The 26,811-nt window shown below is 35.4% G+C and overlaps 1 protein-coding gene across 4 annotated transcripts in view; it reads right to left on the bottom strand.

Moving 5' to 3' along the window:
• The window catches only part of Mcm5 (Minichromosome maintenance 5), a 253,686-nt gene that overhangs the window by 93,817 nt on the left and 133,058 nt on the right, over positions 1-26,811 (bottom strand). For all 4 annotated transcript variants that reach the window (XM_089092199.1, XM_089092201.1, XM_089092200.1 and 1 more), the window contains exons 9-10: positions 19,457-19,597; positions 14,338-14,514 (exon numbers count right to left, since the gene is read on the bottom strand). In XM_089092199.1, the coding sequence (XP_088948325.1) occupies positions 14,338-14,514; positions 19,457-19,597 (318 nt within the window). The remainder of the gene's footprint in view (positions 1-14,337; positions 14,515-19,456; positions 19,598-26,811) is intronic.

The following is a 26,811-nucleotide window of genomic DNA, read 5'->3' as shown; positions in this document are numbered from 1 at the left end:
TATACGATAGAATACTTCGAAGAGGGCGAAACCGACAACTATTTTGACACACAGAAAGACCTTTTTTCCCTTTTATATCTAAGGCATAATAAACTTTAAAAGAAAGTCACATAAAGGAATAGATATGAGGGAGAAAAATTGACTGGTTTCATTTCTCGTGTTGAAGTATTTAGAAGCGAAGCCATAGAAATCTGTGTCATTTCCATTGCTCTGAAAATGCTGTCGATCAATACGAAAAGTATTTTAGGGAAATTGCTTTATCTAATAACTAAGATTGCTAAAAGGATACGATGGCTCCATCTCCACATTTTAATTATTCTAAAAAGTTAATATTTGACTACACTTGTGGATAAATTAGAAAATAGCTATTGCGTATCATAATTGTTTATGCTATTAAGCGGCTTTCACACTGCGTACGTTGTTTTCTATGCTAAGTGATTAAGTTACATTACAATAAAAATAACTTTTCACATTTGAACAAGTCCTTTCCCACTAAGGTGGCGGAAATATACGTAAAAGCAACAGAACTATCGTCTAAACCATCGATTCAAGAATTAATTAAATAAATAAAAAAGTTTTTTAACTGAAAGTAAGGAGCGATATTAAAACTTAAAACGAACAGAAATTATTCCGTATATGAAAGGGGCTGTCCCCTCTTCAACGCCCCGCTCTTTACACTAAAGTTTTTTATTGTTTTGAAAAGTAGAGTTGTGAGAAAGAGTCAAACTTTAGCGTAAAGAGCGAGGCGTTGAGAAGGGTACAGTCCCTTTCATATACGGAACAATTTCTGTTCGTTTTAGAATTAATACAGGCTTTGAATTTGGCTACACGTACATGAATAATTAAAACAAAATTTGCATATTAATTTTACTTTTTTTTAAACTAATAATAACCTTATAATAACCCAAGTTTGATTATTGTTCCAATTATTTAAAAATGACTCCTTAATAGCAAAGGCTGTTTAATTAGAATAATAACTTCTTTTAAAAGTAAAAAAAAAACTTAGGGTAAGAGCGAGCTATTGAGGAGAGGCATATCACATCGTAAAATTCGCCCCCCTCAGCCGTAAAATGTAAGCATACTTCCCAATAACAAATACTATATGTAAACAAAGGGCAAATTTTGTAACTTAAAGAACCTTCCCCAGGGGCTGTGAGGAGTCATGATATCTCCAAAGGCATAGTTATTCGGCCTTTCAACTATGCTGAACAAAATGGCTATCTCAAAATTTTGATCGGACGATTTCGAGAAGAAAAGGGGCAGGGAGGGGGCCTGGTTCCCCTACAATTTTTTGTCACTTAAAAAGGGACACTAGAACTTTTAATTTTATTTACGAACGTTTTATTAGTAATAAATATACGTAACTTACGTAAGGAACTTCTATATTCGTATATTTTAATTACGGATATGAGGGGGTTCGCCCCCTCGTCAATACCTTGCTCTTAAGGCTAAAATTCAAATTTTTTTCCAGTTCTTTAAGAGTTACCCCTGAATCACAAAGGGTTTAATCAGAATAAATAGCTCTTATGAAAGTACTAAATCTGAAAGCATAAAGAACGCGGTATTGACGAGGGGGCGAATCCTCTCATATACGTAATGGTCTCTGTTCGTTTTAAGTTTTGATGTTGCTCCTTACTTTCAGTTGAAGGAACTTTTTTTTATTTAATTTCTTATCGTTTTTAATAACGCTGGGAAATCGGGCGCCCTCTTCATGGAAAATTCCCTTCCCCCATGAAAAGTTCTTCCATGGAAAGATCCTCTCGCGTAACCTCCCCCCCCCCCCGACCCTCCCCCAAAAGAAAAAATCCCTGTGATAACGTCTGTATGCTTCCCATTAACCAATACTATAGGTAAACAATGGGCAAAGTTCAAAACTTGCAGCCCTTCCTCCGGGGTCTGTGGGGGGTTAAGTCATCCTCAATGACATAGTTATTAGATTTTTGACTATGCTGAACAAAATGGCTGTCTCAAAATTTTGATCAGATGACTTTGGAAAAAAAGCATGGGAGGGGGCTTAGTTGCCCTCCAATTTTTTGGTACTTAAAAAGCGCACTAGAATTTTTCATTTTCGTTCGAATGAGCCCTCTTGCGATATTCAAGAACCACTGGGTCCATACGACCCCCCCCTGGGAAAAAAACAATCACGCATCCGTGATCTTTCTTCAGGCAAAAAATACAAAATTCCACATTTTTACAGATAGGAGCTTGAAACCTCTACAGTAGGATACGCTGGATCTAATGGCATGATTTTCATTGAGATTTTATATCTTTTAAGGTGTGTTTCCCCCTTTTATCAAAAATAAGGCAAATATTCTCAGGCTCATAACTTTTGATGGGAATGACTAAACTTGATGAAACTTATATATTTGAAATTAACAAAAATCTAATTCTTGTGATGTATCTATTGGTATCAAAATTCCGTTTTTTAGAGTTTCAGTTACTATTCAGCCAGGTCACTCCTTGCTTACAGTTCGTTACCACAAACTGTTTGAAAATGTGGATTAGAGATTAGAGTTCTGATGATGATCTTAAGGTTATTGTAGCAGGATGGCGTGCAAAGAGAGGACGGAGTAAAAGGCTTTCTAAGAAAGAACTTTCCATTGGGAAAAAGAAGAAATGACTGGCCAGCAAAATCTTTTCAAGAAATACTGGTAAGTAATAATGACGAAGTTCTTCGACTTTGATCTATTTGTCAGAGACGAGTATATGGAAACTTTGGGAAGTTTTGAAAAACAAGCTTACCAATAAATATACTAAATTGAGGAGAGCGTCACATCTAAAAGTAAAAGTGGCTCTTGAAAATTTGAGCAATGGAGTTCCAATGATTGCTCTGTAGCATAAACGTGCAATGTAAAATTCTATGTAAAGCTCGACCCTACATGGAATTTCCTGCGTTACAGACAAAATTTTCTCCGCAAGATTACATAACGTAGCTTCAGCTTTTAAGTGTTAAAGGTTCTAAGGCGCAGTGTTAAAGCACCGTTAGGATCTATGATGTCGTACTCCTATTGGCCCAAGAATTACTTGTCGAAAGTAGGAGACCTAAGTGATTCTTTACGTAACGGTAGTAAATTCGCTGGAATTGTTTCATTTCCATTGACGAGAGAGCACGCCAAAACATAACAAGGTATGGAAAATTCGAAATTACTCATGACATTTTTAGTACTTATACTCAGTCTTTTCTCTTCTTTTTTCTCATTAAAAAATTCATCTATGTTCTTTATTTTCATTAGCGTAACTCGAGACATTTTTCTTAGAAATACCATTGCTTACCCATGATTCTGAAGGTATTCATGATGTTAAAGAGCTTATAATTTTTAACAAATCCAAAAATGTTACGTCCCTTACTGTCTAATTCTCAAAATTTACTGTTTTTTTGTCAATTTGCTTCTCCTTTATGTAGTTTTTGCACCCGTTATATCATCACACATGTATGCGCATTTTACATAGATACTTGAAGGGTCAAGAAAAACTTTCAGCAAAAATTGATCAAGATGATGGCAGAATTTGAAAAGAAAAACAAAACGAAGAGATCTACATGACTGGATCCAAAAACATACCTTTATATATGTTACTGTGAACGTCCGAAATCTGGTTAATGTCGACATTCACCAGTGAATGTCCGAAATTCTTTTTCTCTGCTTGGATTCAATTAGCTTTGCGAATCATCTTTTTCAGTCTTATGCAAGCTTTGATGGTAAAAGTTAAAGTTATGTTAAATTAAATTAAGTTACAAATCTCAGAAATGGGTTAAAAACCGAAACAGAAATGGGCTAAAAGCCCAACCTTACCTATCCTGTCACCATCAAACCTTGCATACAACTGAAGAAGTTGACTGGCAACGCTGACTAAATCCAAGGAGAAAAAAAAAAGATATTTCGGACATTCACCAATTCCAAACATTCACGGTAACATATATAACGCCCTCCCGTCTAATAAAAAATACTCTGGTAACCCATGGAAACCAGCGGTAAGCATATGGTCTTTTACACCTTCCGCGACAGTTCAAACCTTCTGCTGGACACAATCGTCCACAATACCCGATAACATCGACTGTTGCCATTAAAAAAAAAAAAAAAAAAAAAAAAAAAAAAAAAAATCGAATTCTCAGGCGGAAAACGTATGGATTGATACACAAATTTTACCCCAAAGACTTACAAATTGATGATTTTCAACTTTTAAAGTCACCATTCCGGCTTTTACAGTTACCATAATTAGCACAAGTGATATCGATGAAGTGACAAAGCGCTGAGGTACGGTAATTAAAATGCCGATCAGTTTTAAGCACAGCGATGATACCGAAGCACCAATATGCCACCCTTATTCCCAAAAACATTTATGGAAATAAACTATTATGCCGTCAAACACTTTTTATGTAATTAATTTTTTTTTAAACAAGTTTTTTTTAACTGAATGGAAGGAGCAACATTAAAACTCAAAACGAACAGAAATTATTCCGCATATGAAGGGTTGCCCCCTCCCCAATACCTTGCTCTTTACTCTAAAGCTTTTAGCAGTTTTAAAAAAGATTCCTATTCTAATTAAACGGCCCCTGTGCTTAATAGCCGTTCTTAAGAAATTGGGACAAACAGCCAAACTTTAGCGTAAAGAGCAAGGTATTGAGGAGGGGACAACCCTTCATTTACGAAAAGTTCGTTTTGAGTTTTAATGTTGCTCCTTAATTTCAGTTCAAAGAAAACTTGCTTTTTTACTTAATTTCTGATCGTTTTTCAAATAATGCAGGTAAATCCGGCTCAATCTCCATGAAATATAACCCCCTCCCTCACAGGAAGCCTCCCCCCGTCGGATTCTATTCAAACAGTTCCATCCTCGCTGAAAATCTCCCTTAGAATTTCTTGCGGATGATTCAGCCTGAAAAATTCTCCTTAGCATACTTTCAATTGGAAGACTTCAACCTCTAGTCGGTTTCTCGATCACTTCGGAAATGCCCCCTTCCGTGGAATTTTTTCCGGAAATCAAAACACGCGGAAAATAGCCCCCGCATATTTCCCCCCGGAACATCTCCACAAGCAAAATTGAGTTGGCAAGGAGAATGTAAGACAATTAAAAAGAATTTCGTATGGGAATTCTGTTCAATCCCTCCAGTGTAAAATTTTCCCTGGAAGATTCACCACCCCCCGGAAATTTCCCTCCCCAAGGAAATTTTCTTGGATTCTCCCAATGGAAATCTACCCCAAGCAAAAAATCCCCTCCCCCCTAAATGTCTGTGTACTTCCCAATAACAAATACTATACGTAAACAATGGGGAAATTTCACAGCTTACAGGCCTCTTGCCACGGACTGTGGGGGGTCATTTTACCCCTAAAGACATAGTTATTTGATCTTTTAACTAAACTGTGAACAAAATGGCTATCTCAAAATTTTGATCAGATAAAATCGGGAAAATGGGGTGAGAGGGGGGCCAAATACCCTCATATCTTTTTGGCCGCTAAAAAAGGGCGCCAGAAATGTCAATTTCCGTTCGAATGCACCCTCTCCCGATCTCCTAGGACCATTATTTCAATACAATCACCCCTGGGAAAAATAATAATAAATAAATAAACACGCATCCACGATCTGTCTTCTGGCAAAAAAGCAAAATTCCATGCTTTTGTATAACGGAGCTTGAAACTTCTACAGTAGGGTTCTCTGGTACGCTGAATCTGGCGGTGTGATTTTCATTAGACTTCCTTGAATTTTAGGAGGTGTTTTCCCACTATTTCAAAAAACAGGCAAATTTTCTCAGGCTCGTAACTTTTGACGGGTAACACTAAACTTGATGAATCTTATATATTTGGAATCAGTACAATAAACTGATCTTTTGATGCATCTTTTGCTATCAAAATTTCGTTTTTTAGAGTTTCGGTTACTATTGAGCCAAATTGCTCCTTAACTACAGTTCCTTAATGATTGATACGGAAAAGCTCGGAGGCCAAATGAAGACATGGCTTCAAGCCATTGGACGGTTTCAATACTGGTTGACATCCGTGAGAGTATCAGTTGAAATTTGCGGTTCCAATTATAGTGAACAATAGCGTCACGGGGAAACCATGTCAATATGCCTGGGAGTCAACGACGAGCCTTGGAGTGACTTTCGTGACTCAATAAAAGAAGATTAAATAGGAGATACATTAGTATTACTTCATTATTCATGTCATCGTATTCATTATCTTTCATCTTTAACAAACAACACGTCTTAATTACTTTGGATAGAAGAAAGAAAATTAAGTTTGAAAAACCTAAAAGTTATATTTCAGCCTAAAGCTAGCAATTGTCTTTGCCCTGTTTATGCGGCGTTTGGTGAGAAAATGATTTGAGTCCGTCTTATTTGAGGAATCATAATAAAGGGACTAGTCACGTATCCCCTTCACGTCTAGCTTTTTAGCATGGAGAAACGGCTTTTCCTTCTCCTTCTTCAGCTGTCTCAACAAGAAATATGCTCAATCCCAAGAAATCTCCTTCCGGGAGATTGAATATTGTATTTATGTGAGATGAAGATGAGTTTATTTCGCTTGCTATAAGGATATCAGATGACATTTATGCAAGGAGTATTTGCCCAATAAAAGCAAGTTTTCACTCTGGATTGGAGGGGAATATTATTGTTGATTCAGATTAGAGACAGGAAATGAGGAGAAAGAAATTAACTTCGGCGCTAGAGAGGAACTAGGCTAGAAAAAAAAAATTCAGAAAGACAACAGCAACTTCAGCTGATATTGATGTGTATGAGGCAAACCAAAACAATATGGGATTGACAAAAAGTGAATTGCATAAAAAAATAAAGTAACTTCATTTGAGGTTATAATGCAGACATATACAAAAAAATGGATGAAATATTTTAGTTTCTGACCTTAGCCCTTTCTCCTCGGATTTATTTCCAAATAAATTAAAATAAGTATTTCTTAAGGCAGAATAAACCAGTCCTGAACAAGGTTCCTGAGTCCTATAATGCGCTAGACAGTGAAGATAACGAAGCATAAGGTGAATTAGGCAATGAGCAAAAGATACAATCACAACCCTAAAAACCCAATCTATCCTTACAAAGGAAGTTAAAATGAACAATCACATAAAACATTAAGATGGCAGATAATGTTATTAAATGAATAAATAGATTCTAAGACGAAAGTTTTAGGATCTCCCCTCCCAGAAGAGGTGAGAAAGTTTTTCTGCTTCCTTTGTTAATTTCCCCCTTATTCTCTTTTCCTATTGTTTCTCCTTTTGCTTTTTTTCTTATTTAATCCGATTTTCGCCATTTCTTTCAGTTTTTAGTTGATAGTTAATAGGTTATTTTAATTTAATGAGTAATTTTCGCGTGTGTTGTCAATTTATAGCTCTATTAATGTTTAATGGATCCCTCCGCAAGCTTGCTTCCGAGGACCCAGTTTTTCCCAATCGTTTTTTTTTATTTGTGGTATATTTAGTATAAATAAATGTTGATGACAATGATGAAAGAAATAAAAATGAAAAAGTCAGACTAAAAAGGAACAAAAATTATCAGAAACAGGATTACTGCCCCCTGAGCCCTCTAAAGGCTATACCTTCATTTACGTTCGACTGAAAACGATTTTTATTGAAGCAGTGTGTTCCATTCCAATCTATCCTTAGTGATCAAAGTAAATAATATATTAGTTCAATCATCTAAAAATTTAGAATCCTCAATAAGTGATCAGGAACGACACCGTTGACCAATCATAGGCAGCGCAATATGCGCTGCCTGAGTAAAGAACTATCTTGGCACAATTTATTATTTATTTGATTCTTTGTTTAGACCAGAGCACTTCGTATCGATGGAGTTGTCGTAGAAACTTCGAAAAGGGCTCATTCGATTGGAAGTTGGAAGGGCTCTTGCCCTTTTTAACAACCGAAAGTTATTGGAAGGCAAATAACCCCCCTTCAACGCCCACAATTTCTCCGAACACATCCAATCAAAATTTTGAGATAGCCATTTTGTTCAACGCAGTTGAAAGATGTGGAAAATATGTCTTTGAAGGGGACAATCTCCCCACAGGCCTCAAGGTAAGGGTTGTAATTTATGCCCTGGGGGCATATAAGGTTTTTTATAGAAAGCATTGTCGTAGAAACTTCAAAAGTGGCTCATTCGATTGGAAATTCAAAGGTCTAGTGTCCTTTTTAATAGTCGAAAGTGATTGGAAGGCAACTAGCCCCCCTCTCACGCCCACCATTTCCCCAAACACATTCAATCAGTATTTTGAGATAACCATTTTGTTCAGCATAGTTGAAATTACTGGAAATTAGGTCTTTGATGATGATAACCCCCTTAGAGCCCTCAGGCAAAGGGTTGTAAGTTATGTCCTTGGGGCATATAGTTTTTACAGAAAGAGTTGTCGTAGAAACTTCAAAAAGGGCTCATTTGATTGGAAATTGAAAGGGCTAGTGCCTTTTTTAATAGTCGAAAGTGATTGGAAGGCAACTAACACCCCTCTCACGCCACCATTTCCCCAAACACATCCAATCAAAATTTTGAGATAATCATCTTGTTCAATTTAGTTGAAAGTTCTGAGATTATGTCTTGAGGATGACAAATCCCCAGGGCAAGGGCTGTAAGTTATGCCCTGGGGGCATATAAGGTTTTTATAGAAAGTGCTGTCGTAGAAACTTCAAAAAGGAAATTCAAATTGGAAAATTGATTGGAAATTCAAAGGACTAGTGCCATTTTTAATAGTCGAAAGTGTTTGGAGGGCACCTAACCCCCTATCACGTCCACCGTTTCCCCACCGTCTGTTCAATTTAGTTGAAAGTTCTGGGAATTATGTCTTTGAGGATGACAAACCCCCCACACCCCTCAGGGCAAGGGTTGTAAGTTATGCCCTTGAGGCATATAACGTTTTTATAGATAGAATTGTCATAAAAACTTCAAAAAGGGCTCATTCAATTGGAAATTGAAAGGATTAGTGCCCTTTTTAAAAGTCGAAAGTGATTGGAGGGCAACTAACCCCACTCTCATACCCACCATTTCCCCAAACACGTCCAATCAAAATTTTGAGATAGCAATTTTGTTCAACGTAGTTGAAAGTCTTAGAAATGAGGTCTTTGAAGATGACACCCCCCCCCCCCAACAGCCCTAAGGGCTAGGGTTGTAAGTTATGCCGTGGGGGCATATAGGGTTTTTTATAGAAAGATTTGTTGTAGAAACTTCAAAGAGGGTTCATTCGATTGGAAATTGAAAGGACTAGTGCCGTTTTTAATATTCGAAAGGGATAGGAGGGCAACTAACCCCCTCTCACGCCCACCATTTCCCCAAATAAATCCAATCCAAATTTTGAGATAACCATTTTGTTTAACGTAGTTTAAAAGTCTGGAAATTAGGTCTTTGAGGATGACACCCCCCCCCCCCTAAAAAAAACCTCAGGGCAAGCATTGTAAGTCATGCCCTGGGGGCGCGTGAGGTTTTTACAAAAAACTTTTTCATGGAGTTTTAAACAAAAATTTTGTTGGTTCAAAATGGAAGTAACTAAAGCCCTTTTTAAGGGTCAGAAATGATTAGAGAGTGACTAACCCCCCTCTCATGCTCATCATTTTCTTAACCACATTCAATCAACATTTTGAAAATTTTGTAAAAAGTGATCGGAGGGCGAATGCCCCCCCCCACGCCCATCAATACCCCAAACACTTCCAATGAACATTTTGATATAGCAATTTTGTTGAACGTAGTTGAAGGGTATGGACATTATGTCTTTGAGTATGACAACCCCCAACAGCTTTCAGGGCTAAGGTTGAAAGTTATACCATTGGGGCATATAAGATTTTTATAGAAAGCGTTGTCGTAAAAACTTCAAAAAGGGCTCATTCAATTCGAAATTGAGAGGACTATTGCCCTTTTTAATAGTCGAAAGTAATCAGAGGGCAAATTCCCCTCACGCCCAACATTTCCCCAAACACTTCCAGTCAAAATTTGAGATAGCCATTTTGTTCTACGTATTTGAAAGATAACAAGGTTTGAGGATAACAAATCCCCACAGCCCTCAGGGCAAGGGTTGTAAGTTATAGCCTGGGGGTATATAAGTTTTTTTTATAGAAAGCATGATCATATAAAGTTTAGAGGGAGCTCATTTGATTGGTAAACATACGCTCTAGTGCTCTTTTTAAGAGTCAAAGTGATCGGAGGGCAGCTATCCCCCCTCCACACACAGACACGTCGTATTGTCCCGAAATGCATCTAGAAGAAATTTTGAGTTATGCCCTGGGGGTATATAAGTTTTTTTTATAGAAAGCATGGTCATATAAACTTCGGAGGGAGCTCATTGGATTGGTAATCAGACGCTGTAGTGCTCTTTTTAAGAGTAAAAGTGACCGGAGGGCAGCTATCCCCCCTTCAAACAAACACGTCGTATTGTCCCGAAATGCATCTAGAAGAAATTTTGAGATAGCCATTCTATTCAAAATAGGCAAGGGTTGTAATTTATGCTCAGGGGGTATTTAAGGTTTTTATGGAAGGGATGGTTGTTTAACTATAGAAGAGGCTCAGTGTTGTTTCCCTGAAAAGACTACGTCAACATAAAAATGAACAGAAATTAATTAAAAACATTTTCCCACAAAATAAGTTTTCAAAAAAAAGTAAAGAACTCCATTAAACAAAAACGAACAAAAATAGAATCAAATAGCCTACCAAGTATACAACTAGAGCAAATCAGTATCAATAAATAAATGAAATCCAAAACAAACAGAAATTAAAAGAAGTCATATTTTTTTAACAATTTTTTTTTTTGAAAACAAAGATAAAAAACCAATCAATGATGCAAGAAATTACAAATAATACGGCACATTCCGATAAAATCCCCCCCCTCCATCTTTTATAAACAGCTACGTACCAGAGTACAATTGAAGTGTTAACAGGAAGAAAACAGTTAGTAAAACTGAATTCCAGTTCTTCCTACATTTAACAATACTTCACAGCCCAGCATTGCCTCCAGGGAAAAAAAATTCCAATCCTTTAAAGAAGTCCCCCCAACATCCGGTGGGGGGGGGGCGTGTGTGTTAATCTAATTTATTAGATGTGTGTTTATCTAATAAAACACACATTCAGGTTTTTGTGTCTAGAGGAATAAACTGAACTATAAAACCAGCAAAACAAATTCTTACTATTTGACATTAATGTAAAAAAAAACTGGAAGCAGATGGAAGGAATTTAGCAACAAACCACTCAACTTTATTACGATCATGGATCCTATACTAGTTCTAGGATGGCAGCATTTTTCTTCCCCTCAGAGAATACAGTCTAGGACTTGTTTTATGAATGTCCTCATGGATAAATTGTGAACTTTAATTTGACTTGTAGAATTTAAAAGCTTCTAGTTTCTCTTTCTATTTTATGTCTACAGTACACAGCATCAGAGCTTTAGCACTGCTGTTTTACACAGTACTTTCAATTCTTTTTTGAATATATTCATAAAAAAAAGAATAAAAAGGGATAGATAAGATATGGTTTCATTTCCACAATGACTTTCCCAATTACAAATGCCATAATTGCATTGCTTGTCACCCAATAGAAAAAAACAATAAAAGACAATAATACAATACAAACAATAAATGTAATAAATAGTCAAACTCAAAGACTACTAACAACAATGATTGTCTGAAAACTAAAATCAGAAAAAAACACTAGAAAGAAAACAACAACAACAAAAAAACATGGTAATATTTGCCAATTCGAAAAAGGTAAGGAGCGAATACCTATGTTCACGGCCTCTCCGACTGCAAGGGAACTCAGGAAGTTTTATTGAATGTTTCAAAATAGTTTAGCTCTAGGAATAGACAGAAGAAAAAATCTAGAACACGGGTGAGAGAGAAACCTATTCTTTTAATACAGATCTAAAAGGAATTAAAAACAACTAGCGCCATTGGCAGTATGGGGTTTCCCGGCACAACCAGAAAACTAAAAACAAGCTGAGAAGATAATTTTAGAAAAATTGGATATAGTTTTAATTTACTTAAATTTGATTTTTAATAAAAGGTCTGTGTTTCTTTAGTCAATCTGAATTTTCGGAAAGCGAGTAGATATTTCAATTGTAAGCTGTTTTTTTTATCAAACAGTTCGTGGTAACGAACTGTAAGTAAGGAGCGACCCGGCTCAATGGTAACCGAAACTCTAGAAAACGGTATCAAACATCAAAAGAATCAGATTTTAATGCAGATTTCAAATATATAACTTTCATCAAGTTTGATCCTACCGATCAAAAGTTAGGCGCCTGAGAAAATTTGGCTGATTTTCGAAAAAAGGGGGAAAGACCCCCTAAAAGTTATAGAACCTTAATGAAAATCACACCATCATATTCCGCGTATCAGAGAACCCTACTGTAGAGGTTTCAAGCTTCCATCTACAAAAATGTGAAATTTTGCATTTTTTGCCAGAAGAAAGATCACGGGTGCGTGTTTATTTTTTTGTTTTTTTTTTTCCCCAGGGGTGATCGTATCGACCCAGTTGTCCTAGAATATCGTGGGAGGAATCACTGGAACGGAAATTAGAAGTTCTTGTGCCCTTTTTAAGTGACCCAAAAAAATGGAGGGCAACTAGGCCCCCTCCCACGCTCATTTTTTTCCAAAGTCACCTGATCAAAATTTTGAGATAGCCATTTTGTTCAGCATGTTCGAAAATATTATAAGTATTTCTTTTAGGATGACTTAATCCCCCGAAGTTCCCGGGGGGGGGGCGAACCCCCTAATAAACGTATTAAAAATATATGAATATAGAAGTTCGTTACGTAAGTTAATTCGTAAGTTACGTATATTTATTACTAATAAAAACGTTCGTAAATAAAACTAAAGTTTCGAGAAAGCCATTTCACTAAATAAAAGTAAATTAAATTTTGTTGTAATTATTCATGTACGGTGAGCCAAGATCAAAACCTGCATTTATTCAAAAACGGTCAAAAATTAAATAAAAAAAAAACACAAGTTTTTTTTAACTGAAAGCAAGGAGCGACATTAAAACTTAAAACGAACAGAAATTATTCCGTATATGAAAGGGACTGTCCCCTCCTCAAAGCCTCGCTCTTTACGCTAAAGTTTGACTCTGTCTCACAACTTTATTTTTTAAAACAATAAAAAACATTAGCGTAAAGAGCGAGGCGTTGAGGAGGGGACAGCCCATTTCATATACGGAATAATTTGTGTTCGTTTTAAGTTTTAATGTCGCTCCTTACTTTCAGTTTAAAAACTTGTTTTTTTTTTATTTAATTATATTATAGAACTGATAGGGTTAGGTTAGCATTGAGATCCCAGTATTTCCACAACCCTTGAATTTGTAGGGGATTCCCAGGAATTCCCCAAAAGAAAATTACTCCAAGGTCTCCTTGAAAATTAACGCTAACGAAAATTGATTATATGTATTTTGTGTTAACGTGTCCGTATTTACGAACGTTAATTTTTGGCAAGATTTGGGAGAAGCCAATTTTCTTTTCGGAAATTTGAGGAGACGCCAAGACTCAGGGATAGTGGAAGCACTGTGTAGAGCACAGGTTAGTTACAATGCAAATATAGACAAATATGCCTAGGGTGACCTTTAGTAAAAAGTGGGTCTTCTTTACCCTAATGTATAGCAATGGTGAAAATAAAGAAGAAAAGAAAATTCGAAAAATTAACTGTGTGTGATTTTCAGGGTATTACCAGATAACGCGGGTTTTTTTTCTATGACACGAGCTTGAGCTTTCCATGATCAGTTTCCTCTTGACGGAAACCAAACACTGACCCGCAAGGGCGCCATTTTGATTAATACAAGGGCGAAGATACAAATCTGCAGCGTTGCGGTCGCAAAGAGGCAAAACAATTTATGAGCATTCTAACTATTACACACTAAATTGTCAAACTACAAAATGAGCAAAACAAGCAGCAAAAGATGCTATCAAACCAAGCTACAGAGCCTAGGAGAGCTAGGAAAATCACGGGTACTACGTGCGCATTTTGAGTTTTTTATAGTTTAAATTTTATAGTGTATTGGTTTACCAAATTTAGTTTTTAAGCAACTTTGACTGGTGCAACACACACAAAAAAAAACTCAAACCTTTAATTTGAAGATTGTAACTTAAAAGGGCAATTTATGGTCGTATATATTTTTGGAATGACGTTTATATTGGTGTATTTTTAATATTTTCCGGATTTTGTTGTGCATTGTTCATAATTGTGAACAACAGATATTCATAGTCACGCCAAAGAGAAAAGGTGTTGAAAGCACTTCGCTCTCTCACTCTCTCTCTCTCTTTTGAAAAAGCTGACATTTTTCGACAAATGAAGTATACCAGCGAAGACTGCAAAATACTTTACGAGACCTCACAGCAGGGGAGCTATCAAAGGAAATCAAATTAGGTTGATAGAGAGATAGCTTACTGTATCACGTTTTTCATCGTGTTCATCTTTGACAATGAAAATCATGTCAAACCGAGACAGGATAGTGGGCATGAAGTCAATGTTCTCTTCGCCCTTCATGTCATCCCAACGTCCAAAAACTGAGTTAGCTGCGGCTAAAACCGAACAGCGAGAGTTCAGTGTTGTTGTTATTCCAGCCTTTGAAAAAGAAAGAGAAGTAAATAGTGATAAATTACGAAGGTTAGCAGACCGTAAGAGAATAAAAAGAAGAGAGAGAGAAAGAAAGAGAGATTTTATGTGAATTCGTAAAATCATATAAGCAGTTTGAGGATACTAGCTCAAATTCGATGTCACTACACTCTTATAAAAAGATGCAGTCAAGCCTAGAAAATGAGAATAATTAACAAGTATGCCCTCCAACGCGACCCATCTCAAAATTTGACTTGTTTGGCATCATATTTCGAACTGCTAAACTAATTGATAGCTATATACTAGCTTTCAGAAAATATACAATTTAAGGTAATTTTGGGTTGAAATACTGAAAAAATTCAGCTTCTGAAAAAATTCTGCAATTAGATAGTTTTTTATCCCAAATTAATAACTGGATTTTTATTGACTTCCTTTGTCTTCATCAACACTAAATTTTGCAAATAAGTTTTCTTTAATGAAACTGCAATTTCTATGAGAAAAAAAATTCGCAGTATGATCTATAAGGATCATGATAGGCGACATATTTTTTTTATCACTTAACTGTTAAATCGATTTCTTAGCTTACGGTAGGAAATAATTTATCTTAATTTACATACGAATGTCTATCTCAGACTCTCAAAAATCACACCTGATTATATATATATATATATATATATATATATATATATATATATATATATATATATATATATATATATATATATATATATATATATATATATATATATATATATATATATATATATATATATATATATATATATATATATATATATATATATATATATATATATATATATATATATATATATATATATACTTCTAAAATCACCACCTAAAACTATTTAAAAAATACTCGAGGAATAAACCAACTCTTAAATTTATTTCTCGCACTTATCATTCTAAAATTGAAGGTTTTTCGACAGAAATGCCTTTGTACCAGTCCTAATGACAAACGCATAAAAACTGCATGATTTCAGACACGCAATCCACCGGCTTAAGAAAACAAAACATAGAAAAAAATGATGCATTCATCACGAATGTAAACACTTTCTTGCATTATTTAAAAAGTTTTTAAAAGAAAGTTATGTTTAATTAGCAACAAAAACAAAGATTTTAAACATGGCATTTTAATTATATGGGTGAGAGGTCAAATTACTCTTTAGGACAGGAATAATGATTCAGCAAAGGAATGACTGAAACATGATAAATATACACAAATATACCTAATTCCCTAGAACATATGACTAATGCCTAAAAACACACGTGAAATTACAATGCCTCTTGAAAACCCAGGCGAAAAAATATATCCATATACATACATATAGAAAATGAATTGAGATTGAAAACTAACAAAGTATGACAAAGGAAAATATCAAAAGTTCATTGATAACACAGTACTACCTGGAAGTTTGAAAATTAATCAACTAAATATAACGGCGCTAAAAGTCCGAGTGAGTGATATGGTAACTCTGCCATAAGCCTTATTTAAAATTGTATAAAAATGATGTCATTTCATTTCTTGATAGATAAGTCTATCTGTCATACGTCCATACGTCATTCCTAGGGCAGAATTAAGGTAAATAGTCATAGGACTAAGGGATGAAAGATTAGATTGATTTTGGGTTCACGCGTGCCAAACAATGTCCACTGGACTTGTATGCTAAATCTGGGACTGAATTTGCTTGGACCCTCAGGCGATGAACAAGTGAAACCTAAGCCTAATAGGCTTGGCCGCTTGTCGTCTAAAGGTGGAATACCATGTCATAGGATTGACACATGACCAACAAGCCCCTGGAGTCGCAGCCGATTGGTGAAACCTATAGTTTTCCATGTGTTTGGTTAAATGGCACGGGTAAAGGGCGGGAGTAAGTATGACTCTTATTGGACAAATACTTAATTCCAAATAATGGTGGTTAAGGTTTTAGAGATGACTCAGCAAGCACTCTCAATTTCCTGCTGCATCATTAAGACCTTACTTATAGAATACAGATGCGCTAATACTAAACATAAATATTTGAAGGATGGGTCAATATTATTAAACGAATAGCTTTTGTTTTTGCAACATAAAAAAACAGCTTAAAATAGAGTAATTCATTTTAAGCTGTGCTTCATTTTAAAATTCAAACGAAATAACTATAGTAATTTTAAGAGTCACTGTAGAAGACTTTTCTAGTCACGTGAGAAAAAAAAGTTTAAATTATAGCAAGTAAAACGTAAAAATATTAAAAAAAAACTAGTTTTAAAAGTAGGAAAAGAATTCAAAAAAGGGCAAAACGCTTATTCATTCCTACTAAATCTGACATGTGCTTGAAAGAGAAAGTGCCCTTATATGATTGCCCAATACCGAGGAACAGGAACAAAAACACCCCAAGACAAAAGGAATGATAGAGAAAAATAAGGCTGTGATTTATAGGCGTTATATGGGACAAATCGAAAATCACAACTTTAATTTAAATAGATTATCAGATGCCAAACTATCACTATTAATTAGCACAATCCGATGAAATATTTTTTCTTTCAACCCTTTCGTATAGGAGGGGTGGCCGTAGAAACTTTGGAGGAATTCATTCGATCGGAAATTAAAAGTTCTAGCTCACTTTTGTAGAGATGAAAATGATTGGACAACAACCCCGGAATTATTCCAAGAGGAAGACATATTTCATTTGGACGGGGTGGGTGTTAGGGGTCACAAAAAATGGCCAAAAAACTCTACATTCGATTGGCTCGAAACTTATCTCCCGAAGTCTTTCGGTTAAGGGGATTCAAATGAAGAAGAAGAAAAAAATTACCCCACCCAAAAACGGGGCCCGATAAAGCGCCGATAAAGGACCATAAACATTTTCTACCTGAATAGGAAGAAAATATATAACTGCAGCTCCCTGGACCAAGGGACCATAGCGTACAAACACAATTTTAGTTTGGAGACACGAACCCCCAAAAATTAGGGGCCCGAAACGATTCAAACTTGTTTTGCGATCAGCTTGAAACTTATATTATTAAGTCCTTGGGCCACGGGGAACCAAAAGCACAAAACAGAACAGTAAATTTGGTTCTCCCGAAAATGGGGATAAAAAAAAGAGGCAAAAATCTTCTTTTAGTTGGGGCATCAATCCCCAGAATGGTCCAAAACTTTTTGCGGTTGGCTGGTAATCTTCAAGAATCGTATTCTGGGCCAAGGAACCAGACATTTTTCTTAAGGGGGGAGGAGGGTGTTAGAGGGCCCGGAAACGAGCCAAAACATTTATTGTCCCTCATCAGTTTGAAATATAAAGCCGTAAGTCCTTGGCCCAAGAGCAAGTCAATATAAAAAAATGGCTAGGGGACATGATCCCTGCCAAAAATGGGGACTCAAAAGGACCAAAAACTTTCTTCTAATCAGCTCTAAACTTACATCATTGAGACCTTGGGACTTCAAAAAAAAAAAAAAAGCTAATTCCCCGAAATAGGGCCAAAAAACCTATTTTTCAGAACAGATTTGAATTTAAACTTTCCTGTGCTATTTCCCTGTCTTCTTGATCCAAGGGCTTAAGGATTTAAGTTTTAACAAAATCAGAAAAAAATGTGTTTGGCCTGTAGTCCCAAATAGTAAGTGTGGGGGAGGGGGGCTTTTCCTTAAACCATCCTTCACATTATGGTCCTTTGGGCCGAGAGATTTTCGTCAGTAAGTTTCAAACTGATCCTTGTAAATTTGAAGGCAATATGGGGAAAACGTCTTATGGGCCTTTTTTGTGTCACAATTGTAAGAAGGACCCTTGCCCCAAACTAAGATTTTTCTTGTATATTAGTATCCACTTGGTCAGGGACCTAAGGTTTTAAGTTTCTAGTCGTTCAGAAAATAGGTTTGTTGGCCCTTTTTAGGGCCCTATTTTCAGGCAAGCCGATATTTTTTTCTTTTTTTGTAAAATTGAGGTGCTCTTGACTCAAGGACTTTAACAGGCAAGACTGAGGCTTAAAAAAAAAAAAAAAAAAAAAAAAAAAAAAAAAAAAAAAAAATCTGAAGCCACTTTTGTAGGTCCTTGCCCCCAACCTAATTTTCTTTTCTGTGTATGAATGTTCCCTAGGCTCAGGAGCTTACGGGTGCAAGGTTCAAGCCTTTGGAAGAATTTTTTTTGTCCCTTTTTTGGCAAATTTTTTTTTCGGAAGGAATCCATTGTTTCATAAATTACCAAATATGAATATTTTAAACAATCTATCTACTTTGATAAGTCCTGTAATCTCGATTATGATGACATTTTCTTTCCTTTTTTTTCTTTGCGGTTGTTATCGATGTTTAGCAAATAAAATCCAGACAGGTCAACATATATATTGTCTTCAGTAAAACGCAGAACACGTGACATTCAAGTCGTTTATAAAAATTGAAGAGGGTAGCGCAACTTATTTACAGCAGCTCTTATTTGTAAACCTTGGTTATCCTTGTGATACTATTTATGTTGTTGTTTTGTTGATAATTTTATGACAGAAAGAGACTAAGGCATCGGTCTAGTGCATGACCACTTCTAAAAGAAACACTATACAATTCAGAAAACTACTTTAAAACGTTTATTTATATTATATCCAAAGACTGGTTCGCTGCACTTTACCCGCTTCAATTGACAAATATAGAGCCCAAATTATATATATATTCATTCAATTTTCAATAAAATGACTCTTTTTTTCTTATTAATTTAAACGGCAAACGGTAAAAAAGTGGCGGAAAAAAAGTGGCTATTGAAAATACAATGAGCATATACAATTTGGGCAACCGTAGATGTTTGTCCATAAAGAGGGTAAGGGAAGGAGGTGAAGTGAAGCAAAGCAACCTTTAGAAAAGATATAAGTAAGAAGCCTATAGAATGTTTCAAGATAGTTTTCAGAATTGTATAATGTTTCCTTTAGAATTGGTCATGCACTTGACCGATTAAAGAAACGTTCTGAAAAAAGAGCTCACTTTCGCAATAGAGATAGTTTGCTGTTCCATAGCTTCGTGAATAGCAACACGGTCGTCTTCTCTCATTTTGTCAAATTCATCGATGCAGACAACGCCTCCATCAGCTAAAACCATGGCCCCTCCTTCCATCACAAAATTTCTCTGAAAAGCAAAAAACAGAATTATGAAATAGTAAAAATAAAATTGATAACAATGAGGCTTTTTTTTGAAGCAAAGAAACACAAGGATTTCCGTCCCAAACAGATGCTAGGAAATAGGGAGATGCCCCCTCTACGCAAATAGAGATGCCGTAATAACTCGTGACGGGGCACCATATATGGGCATAGACGCACGTGGTTTATGGTTTTTGTCAGTGAGAATGAAAAAACTGGAATTTTGTCACATTTATGTCTGTTTTCATGGATGGTTATGTATGTAGGTCGATTTATTTTATGTTTTTCAATTATTTATTATGGTTTTGTCAGTAAGAATTTGAAAAAACGGGAACTTTCTCACTTTTATGGATGTTTTTATGGTTTTTGTAAGTGAGAATTTGAAAAAACAGGAACTTTGTCACATTTTTGTCTGTTTTATGGATTTTGTCAGTGAAAATAGAAAAACAGGAACTTTCTCACTTTCATGGATTATTGAGTCATTAATCAAATTGTTTCCGGGCAAGGTTAATTAATGTCTGAAAGATGACGTCAAGTTACTCAACGTCTTTGATTCATTTCCAAAGAGAATGTTTCCTGAGCAAAGTTTAAATCACACATTACAGATGATGTCATGATTGATTGATTGACATGGAAGGGGAATTAAGTTGTTGTTTCTAAAGAGAATTGATTCACGAAAGGAGAAATAATTTGTTATTTCTAAAGAGAACTGTCTCCGAGCGAACGTTTAGATCCTAGCGATGAATTGTTTTAGCGCGGGAATCAGGCTTCCAAGTAATTTGAAATGTGACAGCGCAGTGATGCCAAAACAAAAGGAACTAGCTGATATTACGTTTCGGGATTATTCGGGAGAAACCGTTTTAGCCATTTTAGGGAATTATTTTGGCGAAACAGTTAGAGACATTTTAAAAGATGATTTAAAAGATGATTTTAGAAGAGAATTTGAGGGTAAAACTCTGTGGTCGTTATAATACACAAGTTGTATTTTAACAGTGTCGTGAGGTCCCCTACCCCAACCCCAAAGGGTTCCGATCCCCCGCCCCCAACCCCCAAGGGTCCCAAATCCCCCTACCTCAACCCCGAAGGAAGCCCCCGGTCCTCAAGGGTCCCCCCAAGCCCCCAAAGGGCCCCCAGACCCCCAAAGGCTCTCCCTGGGCCCCCAAAGGCCCTCCCCCGGTCCCTAAAGGTCCACCGGGCTCCCAAAGGACCAATCGGCGCTCAAAGGCCCCCCAGACCCCAAAAGGCCCTGCCCGGGCCCCCCAAAGGCCCTCCCCGGTCCCCAAAGGTCCACCGGGCTCCCAAAGGACCATTCGGCCCTCAAGGGCCCCCCCGACCCCCAAAGGCCCTCCCCCGGTCCCCAAAGGTCCCCCGAACCCCCAAAGGCCCTCCCCCGATCCTTAAAGGCTCCCCAGGCTCCCAAAGAGCCCCCGAACCCCCAAAGGCCCTCCCCCGGTCCCCAAAGGTCCACCGGGCTCCCAAAGGACCATCCGGCCCTCAAGGGCCCCCAGACCTCCAAAGGCCCTCCCCGGGCCCCCAAAGGCCCTCCCCCAGTCCCTAAAGGGCCCCCGGGCTCCCAAAGGACCACCCGGCCCTCAAGGGCCCCCCGGATCCCCAAACGCCCTCCCCGGGCCCCCCAAAGAGTCCCCGCTCCATTTTTTAATACTTTTTTATGGCTTTATTATATCTTTTCAGAACAAGTTCCTTTCCTAATGTCCCTTCTAAACCCATTTTCCAACTTGAAGTACTTATCTTTTTCACCCGCAACTATACTTTACAGCTTTTTGGATACCTCAACACCAAGAAATACTTTTCAAGGACCATTTCAGAAAAAGTTACTTTCTTAATGTCCCTACTAAACCCATTTTGCAACTTGAATTACTTATCTTTTTCACAACGACTATACTTTACATGCTTTGGGATACCTTAACAACAAAAAATAATTTTCAAAGAACATTTCAGAACAAGTTACTTTCTTAATGTCACTCCTAAACCCATTTTCCAACTTGAAGTACTTATCTTTTTCACTCACAACAATACTTTACAGCTTTTTGGTTACCTCAACACCAAGAAATATTTTTCAAAAGTCATTTCAGAACAAGTTACTTTCTTAATGACCATCCTAAACCCATTTTGCAACTTGAAGTACTTATCTTTTTCACCCGAAACTCTACTTTACACATTTTTTGATACCTCAACACAAACAAATACATTTCAAAGACCATTTCAGAGCAAGTTACTTTCTTAAGGACCATCACAAGCCCATTTTCCAACTTGAAATACTTATTTTTTTCACCCTCAAATATGCTCTACAGATTTTTGGATGCATCAGAATCAAGAAATACTTTTTAAATACCATTTCAGAGCAAGCTACTTTCTTAATGTCTCTCCTAAATCCTTTGTCCGACTTTAAGAACCTATCTTTTTCAGGCAAAACTATACATTACAGCTTTTTGGATACCTCAAAACAAAAAAATAATTTTCAAAGACCATTTCAGAGCAAGTTCCTTTCTTAATGTCCAGCCTAAACCCATTTTCCAACTTAAAGTACTTATATTTTTCACCTACAACTACACTTTACGGCTTTTTGGATACTTCAACACCAAGAAATACTTTTCAAAGACAATTTCAGAACAAGTTGCTTTCTTAATTTCCATCCTAAACCCATTTTCAAAATTGAATTACATATAATTTTCACCCACAACTATACTTTACAGCTTTTTTGAATACTTCAACACCAAGAAATACTTTTCAAAAGTCACTTCAGACCAAGTTGCTTTCGTAATGTCCATTCTAAACCCATTTTTCCAACTTGAAGTACTTATCTTTTTCACCTGCAACTATACTTTACAGCTTTTTTGATACCTCAATACCAAGAAATACTTTTCAAAGACCATTTCAGAGCAAGTAACTCTCTTAATGTCCCTCCTAGACCCATTTTCGAACTTGAAGCGCTTATCTTTTTACCCCAAACTATACTTTAAAGCTATTTGGATACCTCAACACTAAGATATACTTTTCAAAGATCATTTCACGGCAACTCGCCTTCTTAATGTCACTCCACACCCAATTTTACAACTTGAAGTCACTTTATTTCTCACCCTTAATTACACTTTACAGATCTTTGGATACATCAACACCAAGAAATACTTTTCAATAACCTTTTCAGAGCAATTAACTTTATTACTGTCCCTCCTAAGAAATTTTCCAGCTTGAAGTAATTATCTTTTTAACACAAACCTACACTCTACAGATTTTTGGATACCTCAACATAAAGAAATGCTTTTTAAAGGCCATCTCAGAGCAAGTTACTTTCATAATGCCCCTCCTAAACCCATTTTCAATCTGGAAGTACTTATCTTTTCACCCACAAAAATACTTTGCAGCTTTTTGGATAACTCAACACCAGAAATACTTTTCAAAGACCATTTCAGAGCAAGTTACTTTCTTAATGTCCATCCTAAACCCATTTTGCAACTTGAAGTACTTATCTTTTTCACACACAACTATATTTTACAGCTTTTTGGATACCTCAACACCAAGAAATACTTTTCAAAGACCATTTCAGAGCAAGTTACTTTCTTAATCTCCCTCCTAAACCCATTTTCCAACTTGAAGTACTTATCTTTTTCACCACGACTTTACTTTAAAGCTTTTTTGGTTAACTCAACACTAAGAAATACTTGTCAAAAACCAATTCAGAACAAGTTACTTTCTTAATGTCAATCCTAAACCAATTTTCAAACTAGAATTAACTATATTTTTTACAGTCAACTATACTGCACAATTTCTTACACCTCTATACCAAAGAATATTTTTCAAAAGTCATTTCAGAGCAAGTTACTTTCTTAATGTCCCTCCTAAACCCATTTTGCAACTTGGAGTACTTATCTTTTTCACTCACAACAATACTTTACAGCTTTTTGGATACCTCAACACAAAGAAATACATTTCAAAGACCATTTAAGAGCAAGTTACTTTCTTAATGACCATCCTAAACCCATTTTCCAACTTGAAGTACTTATCTTTTTCACCCTCAACTATACTACAGCTTTTTGGATACCTCAACATCAAGAAATACTTTTCAGAGACCATTTCAGAGCAAGTTACTTTCTTAATGTCACTCCTAAATCCATTTTCCAACTTGAAGTACTTAACTTTTTCACTCACAACTATACTTTACAGCTTTTTGGATACATCAACATCAAGAAATACTTTTCAAAGACCATTTCAGAGCAAGCTACTTTATTAATGTCTCTCCTAAACCCATTTTCCGACTTGACTTACTTATCTTTTTCACCACAACTAGACCATACAGCTTTTTGGATACCTCAACACCAAGAAATACTTTTCAAAGACCATTTCAGAGCAAGTTACTTTCTTAATGTCCGTCCTAAACCCAATTTTCAAATTGAAGTACTAATTTTTTTCATCCACAACTGTGCTTTACAGCATTTTGGCTACCTCAACAATAAGAAATACTTTTCAAAGACCATTTCAGAGCAAGTTACGTTCTTAATGTCCCTTCTAACCACATTTTGCACCTTTAAGTACTCATCTTTTTCACCTAATTTCGCAATGAAAAAGAAATTAGTTTTTAATCAATTATATTTTTCCCAATAATATAAAAATTTTCCACTACGGTTCAGATTTTTCTCAAAGGAAGGAAAAAATTTAAAATAATGTTCCAACTTCTCACAACGAAGTGAAGAAAAGTTTATGATCTCTTTGGCATTTCACAAAATAATATGCTATAATTCTAATTTCTCCAAGGAAAACAAACATCTTCCACTTAAGTTCCATATTTTACAAAGAAATAAAGAAATTTAAAGTTCAATTCTAATTTTTCGGTGGAAGATAGAAAAAGTAATACCATACTTGTGAATATTTTCATGGAAGATGAAAAGTTCTTGTTCAATTTAAATTTTTCTCAACGAAGTGAAGAAAAGTTCAAGTTCTCTTCTGAACTTTACCAAATAACACACTTCAATTCTAATTTAACCAGAGAAAACAAAAATTGTACACTTAAGTTCTTCATTTCACAGACAAAGAAATTTAAAATTTAATTCAAATTTTTCTAAGGAAGATGGAAAAGTAATACCATACTTGTGAATGTTTTCACGGCTAATAAAAAGTTCCTGTTCAATTTTAATTTTTCACTATGAAGTGAATAATAATTCAAGTTCTCTTGTTAATTTTCCAACAGAACACTCCAACATTATACTATCTACAGAGAAAATAAAAATCTTTGAAAGAATCTATTTATTTAAATTAGTAATTACGAAAGCCTTGTCTCTTGACAAAATTCTGTGGATGAAGTTAGAAAAGCACGGCCATAATTGTTTAGAATGCCACTGTTGATAAAAAGTTCTTGTTCAATGTGAAGCTTTCAATTTAGCGACGGGAGAGTAAAGTTAAAAACTGACTTTTAGCACGGAACAAGCAACAATACTCAATTCATCAGAGAAGATAAAAAACCACAACTTAATTTTTTTATTTCACAATGACATAAATAAATTTAAAGTTAATTTCTAAATGTTTCGGTTAAAGATAGAAAAAGTGATACTATACTTGTGAATATTTTCATGGAAGATTAAAATTTCTAGTTTAATTTAAAATTTCAAGAACGAAATGAAGAAAAGCTTAAGTTCTTTTCTGAATTTTACAAAAGAACAAAATTAAAGGCTAATTTCACCCGAAAAAATAAAAATCTTCTCCTTAATTTCTTAATTTCACAAAGACATAAAGAAATTTAAAGTTCAATTCTAATTTTTGGTGGAAGATAGAAAAAGTAATACCATACTTGTGAATATTTTCCCGGAAGATAAAAAGTTCTGGTTCAATTTACAATTTCCTCAACGAAGTGAAGAAAAGTTCAAGTTCTCTTCTGAATTTTACTAAAGAACACAATTCAATTCTAATTTCTCCAGAGAAAACAAAAATCTTCCACTTAAGTTCTTTATTTCACTAAGACATAAAGAAATTTAAAGTTCAATTCTAAATTTTTCGGTGGAAGATAGAAAAAGTAATACTATACTTGTGAACATTTTTCCGGAAGATAAAAAGTTATTGTTCAATTTAAAATTTCGTCAACGAATTGAAGAAAATTTAAAGTTCTCATCTGAATGTTATTAGAGAACACAGTTCAATTATAATTTCACCAGAGAAAATAAAAAACATCCACTTCTGCTCTTTATTTAACAAGGACATAAAGAAATTTAAAGTTCAATTCTAAATTTTTCCTTGGAAGATAGAAAAAGTAATACCATACTTGTGAGTATTTTCAAGGAAGATAAAAATTTCTATTTTAATTAATATTGTCGTAACATAGTGAAGAAGTTAAAGGTCTCGTCTGAACTTTCCAAAACAAAATACTTCAATTCTAATTTCTTCAGAGAAAATACAAATATTCTACTTCAGTTTTAAGTTCCCCAAAGAAATTAATAAATTTAAAGTCCTATTTTAAAGTTTTAGATGAAAGATAGAAAAAGTAATACTATGATTGTGTTTATTTTCCATGAAGATCAAAAGTTTCACTTTATTTATAATTTTTCTTAAGTTTGGTTCTGATTTTTCTCAAAGAGATTAAAAATTGTAATTTCTGTTCCAAATTTTTCATTTAAGATAGAAAAGTATATGCGTAGATTTTTTATATTTAACCTGAATAAATTTAACTACATTTTAACTCTGAGCTTTCTCGAAGAAGAGCAAAATTTTCAAGTTATGGTATGTGTTTTTTTAAACATAAGAAAATAATTAACTCATGTCTAAAGTATAGGCCTGAAAATTAAAAAACTTCCAATTCAGTTCATAATGTATCAATGACATAGGAATTTGATTTTCGGTTCTAAATTTTTCTTTTGAAGATAGGAAAATTTATACTATGATTGTGATTATTTTCTAGTGAAGATAAAAAGTTTCACTTTAATTCTAATTTTCTTAAATTCAGTTAGGTTAGGTTAAGTTAGGTTAGGTTAGGGTCGCCTACGCCCGCGTGCGGCCGTAGGATAGCCTAGCCTAACCTAACTCAACCTAGCCTAACCTAACCTAATCATACAGCTAACTTTTTGCATGTCTCTCACCTAACCTAAGGGAAGCGTACGTAGACTAAACTAGCCTAATCCAACCTAACTTAATCTAGCCTATTTTAATAATACTGGCCAGAAAAGTTTAGGCTAACTTATCATGAGTACTCATGATAAGTTA

This window comes from Artemia sp. Qi Xiang Cuo, chromosome 7 (genome assembly GCF_049724085.1).
Source record: "Artemia sp. Qi Xiang Cuo chromosome 7, ASM4972408v1, whole genome shotgun sequence".
In the NCBI taxonomy this organism is placed as follows: domain Eukaryota; kingdom Metazoa; phylum Arthropoda; class Branchiopoda; order Anostraca; family Artemiidae; genus Artemia; species Artemia sp. Qi Xiang Cuo.
Note: the sequence above shows the minus strand (reverse complement) of the source record. Positions and strands in the feature narration are given on the sequence as shown.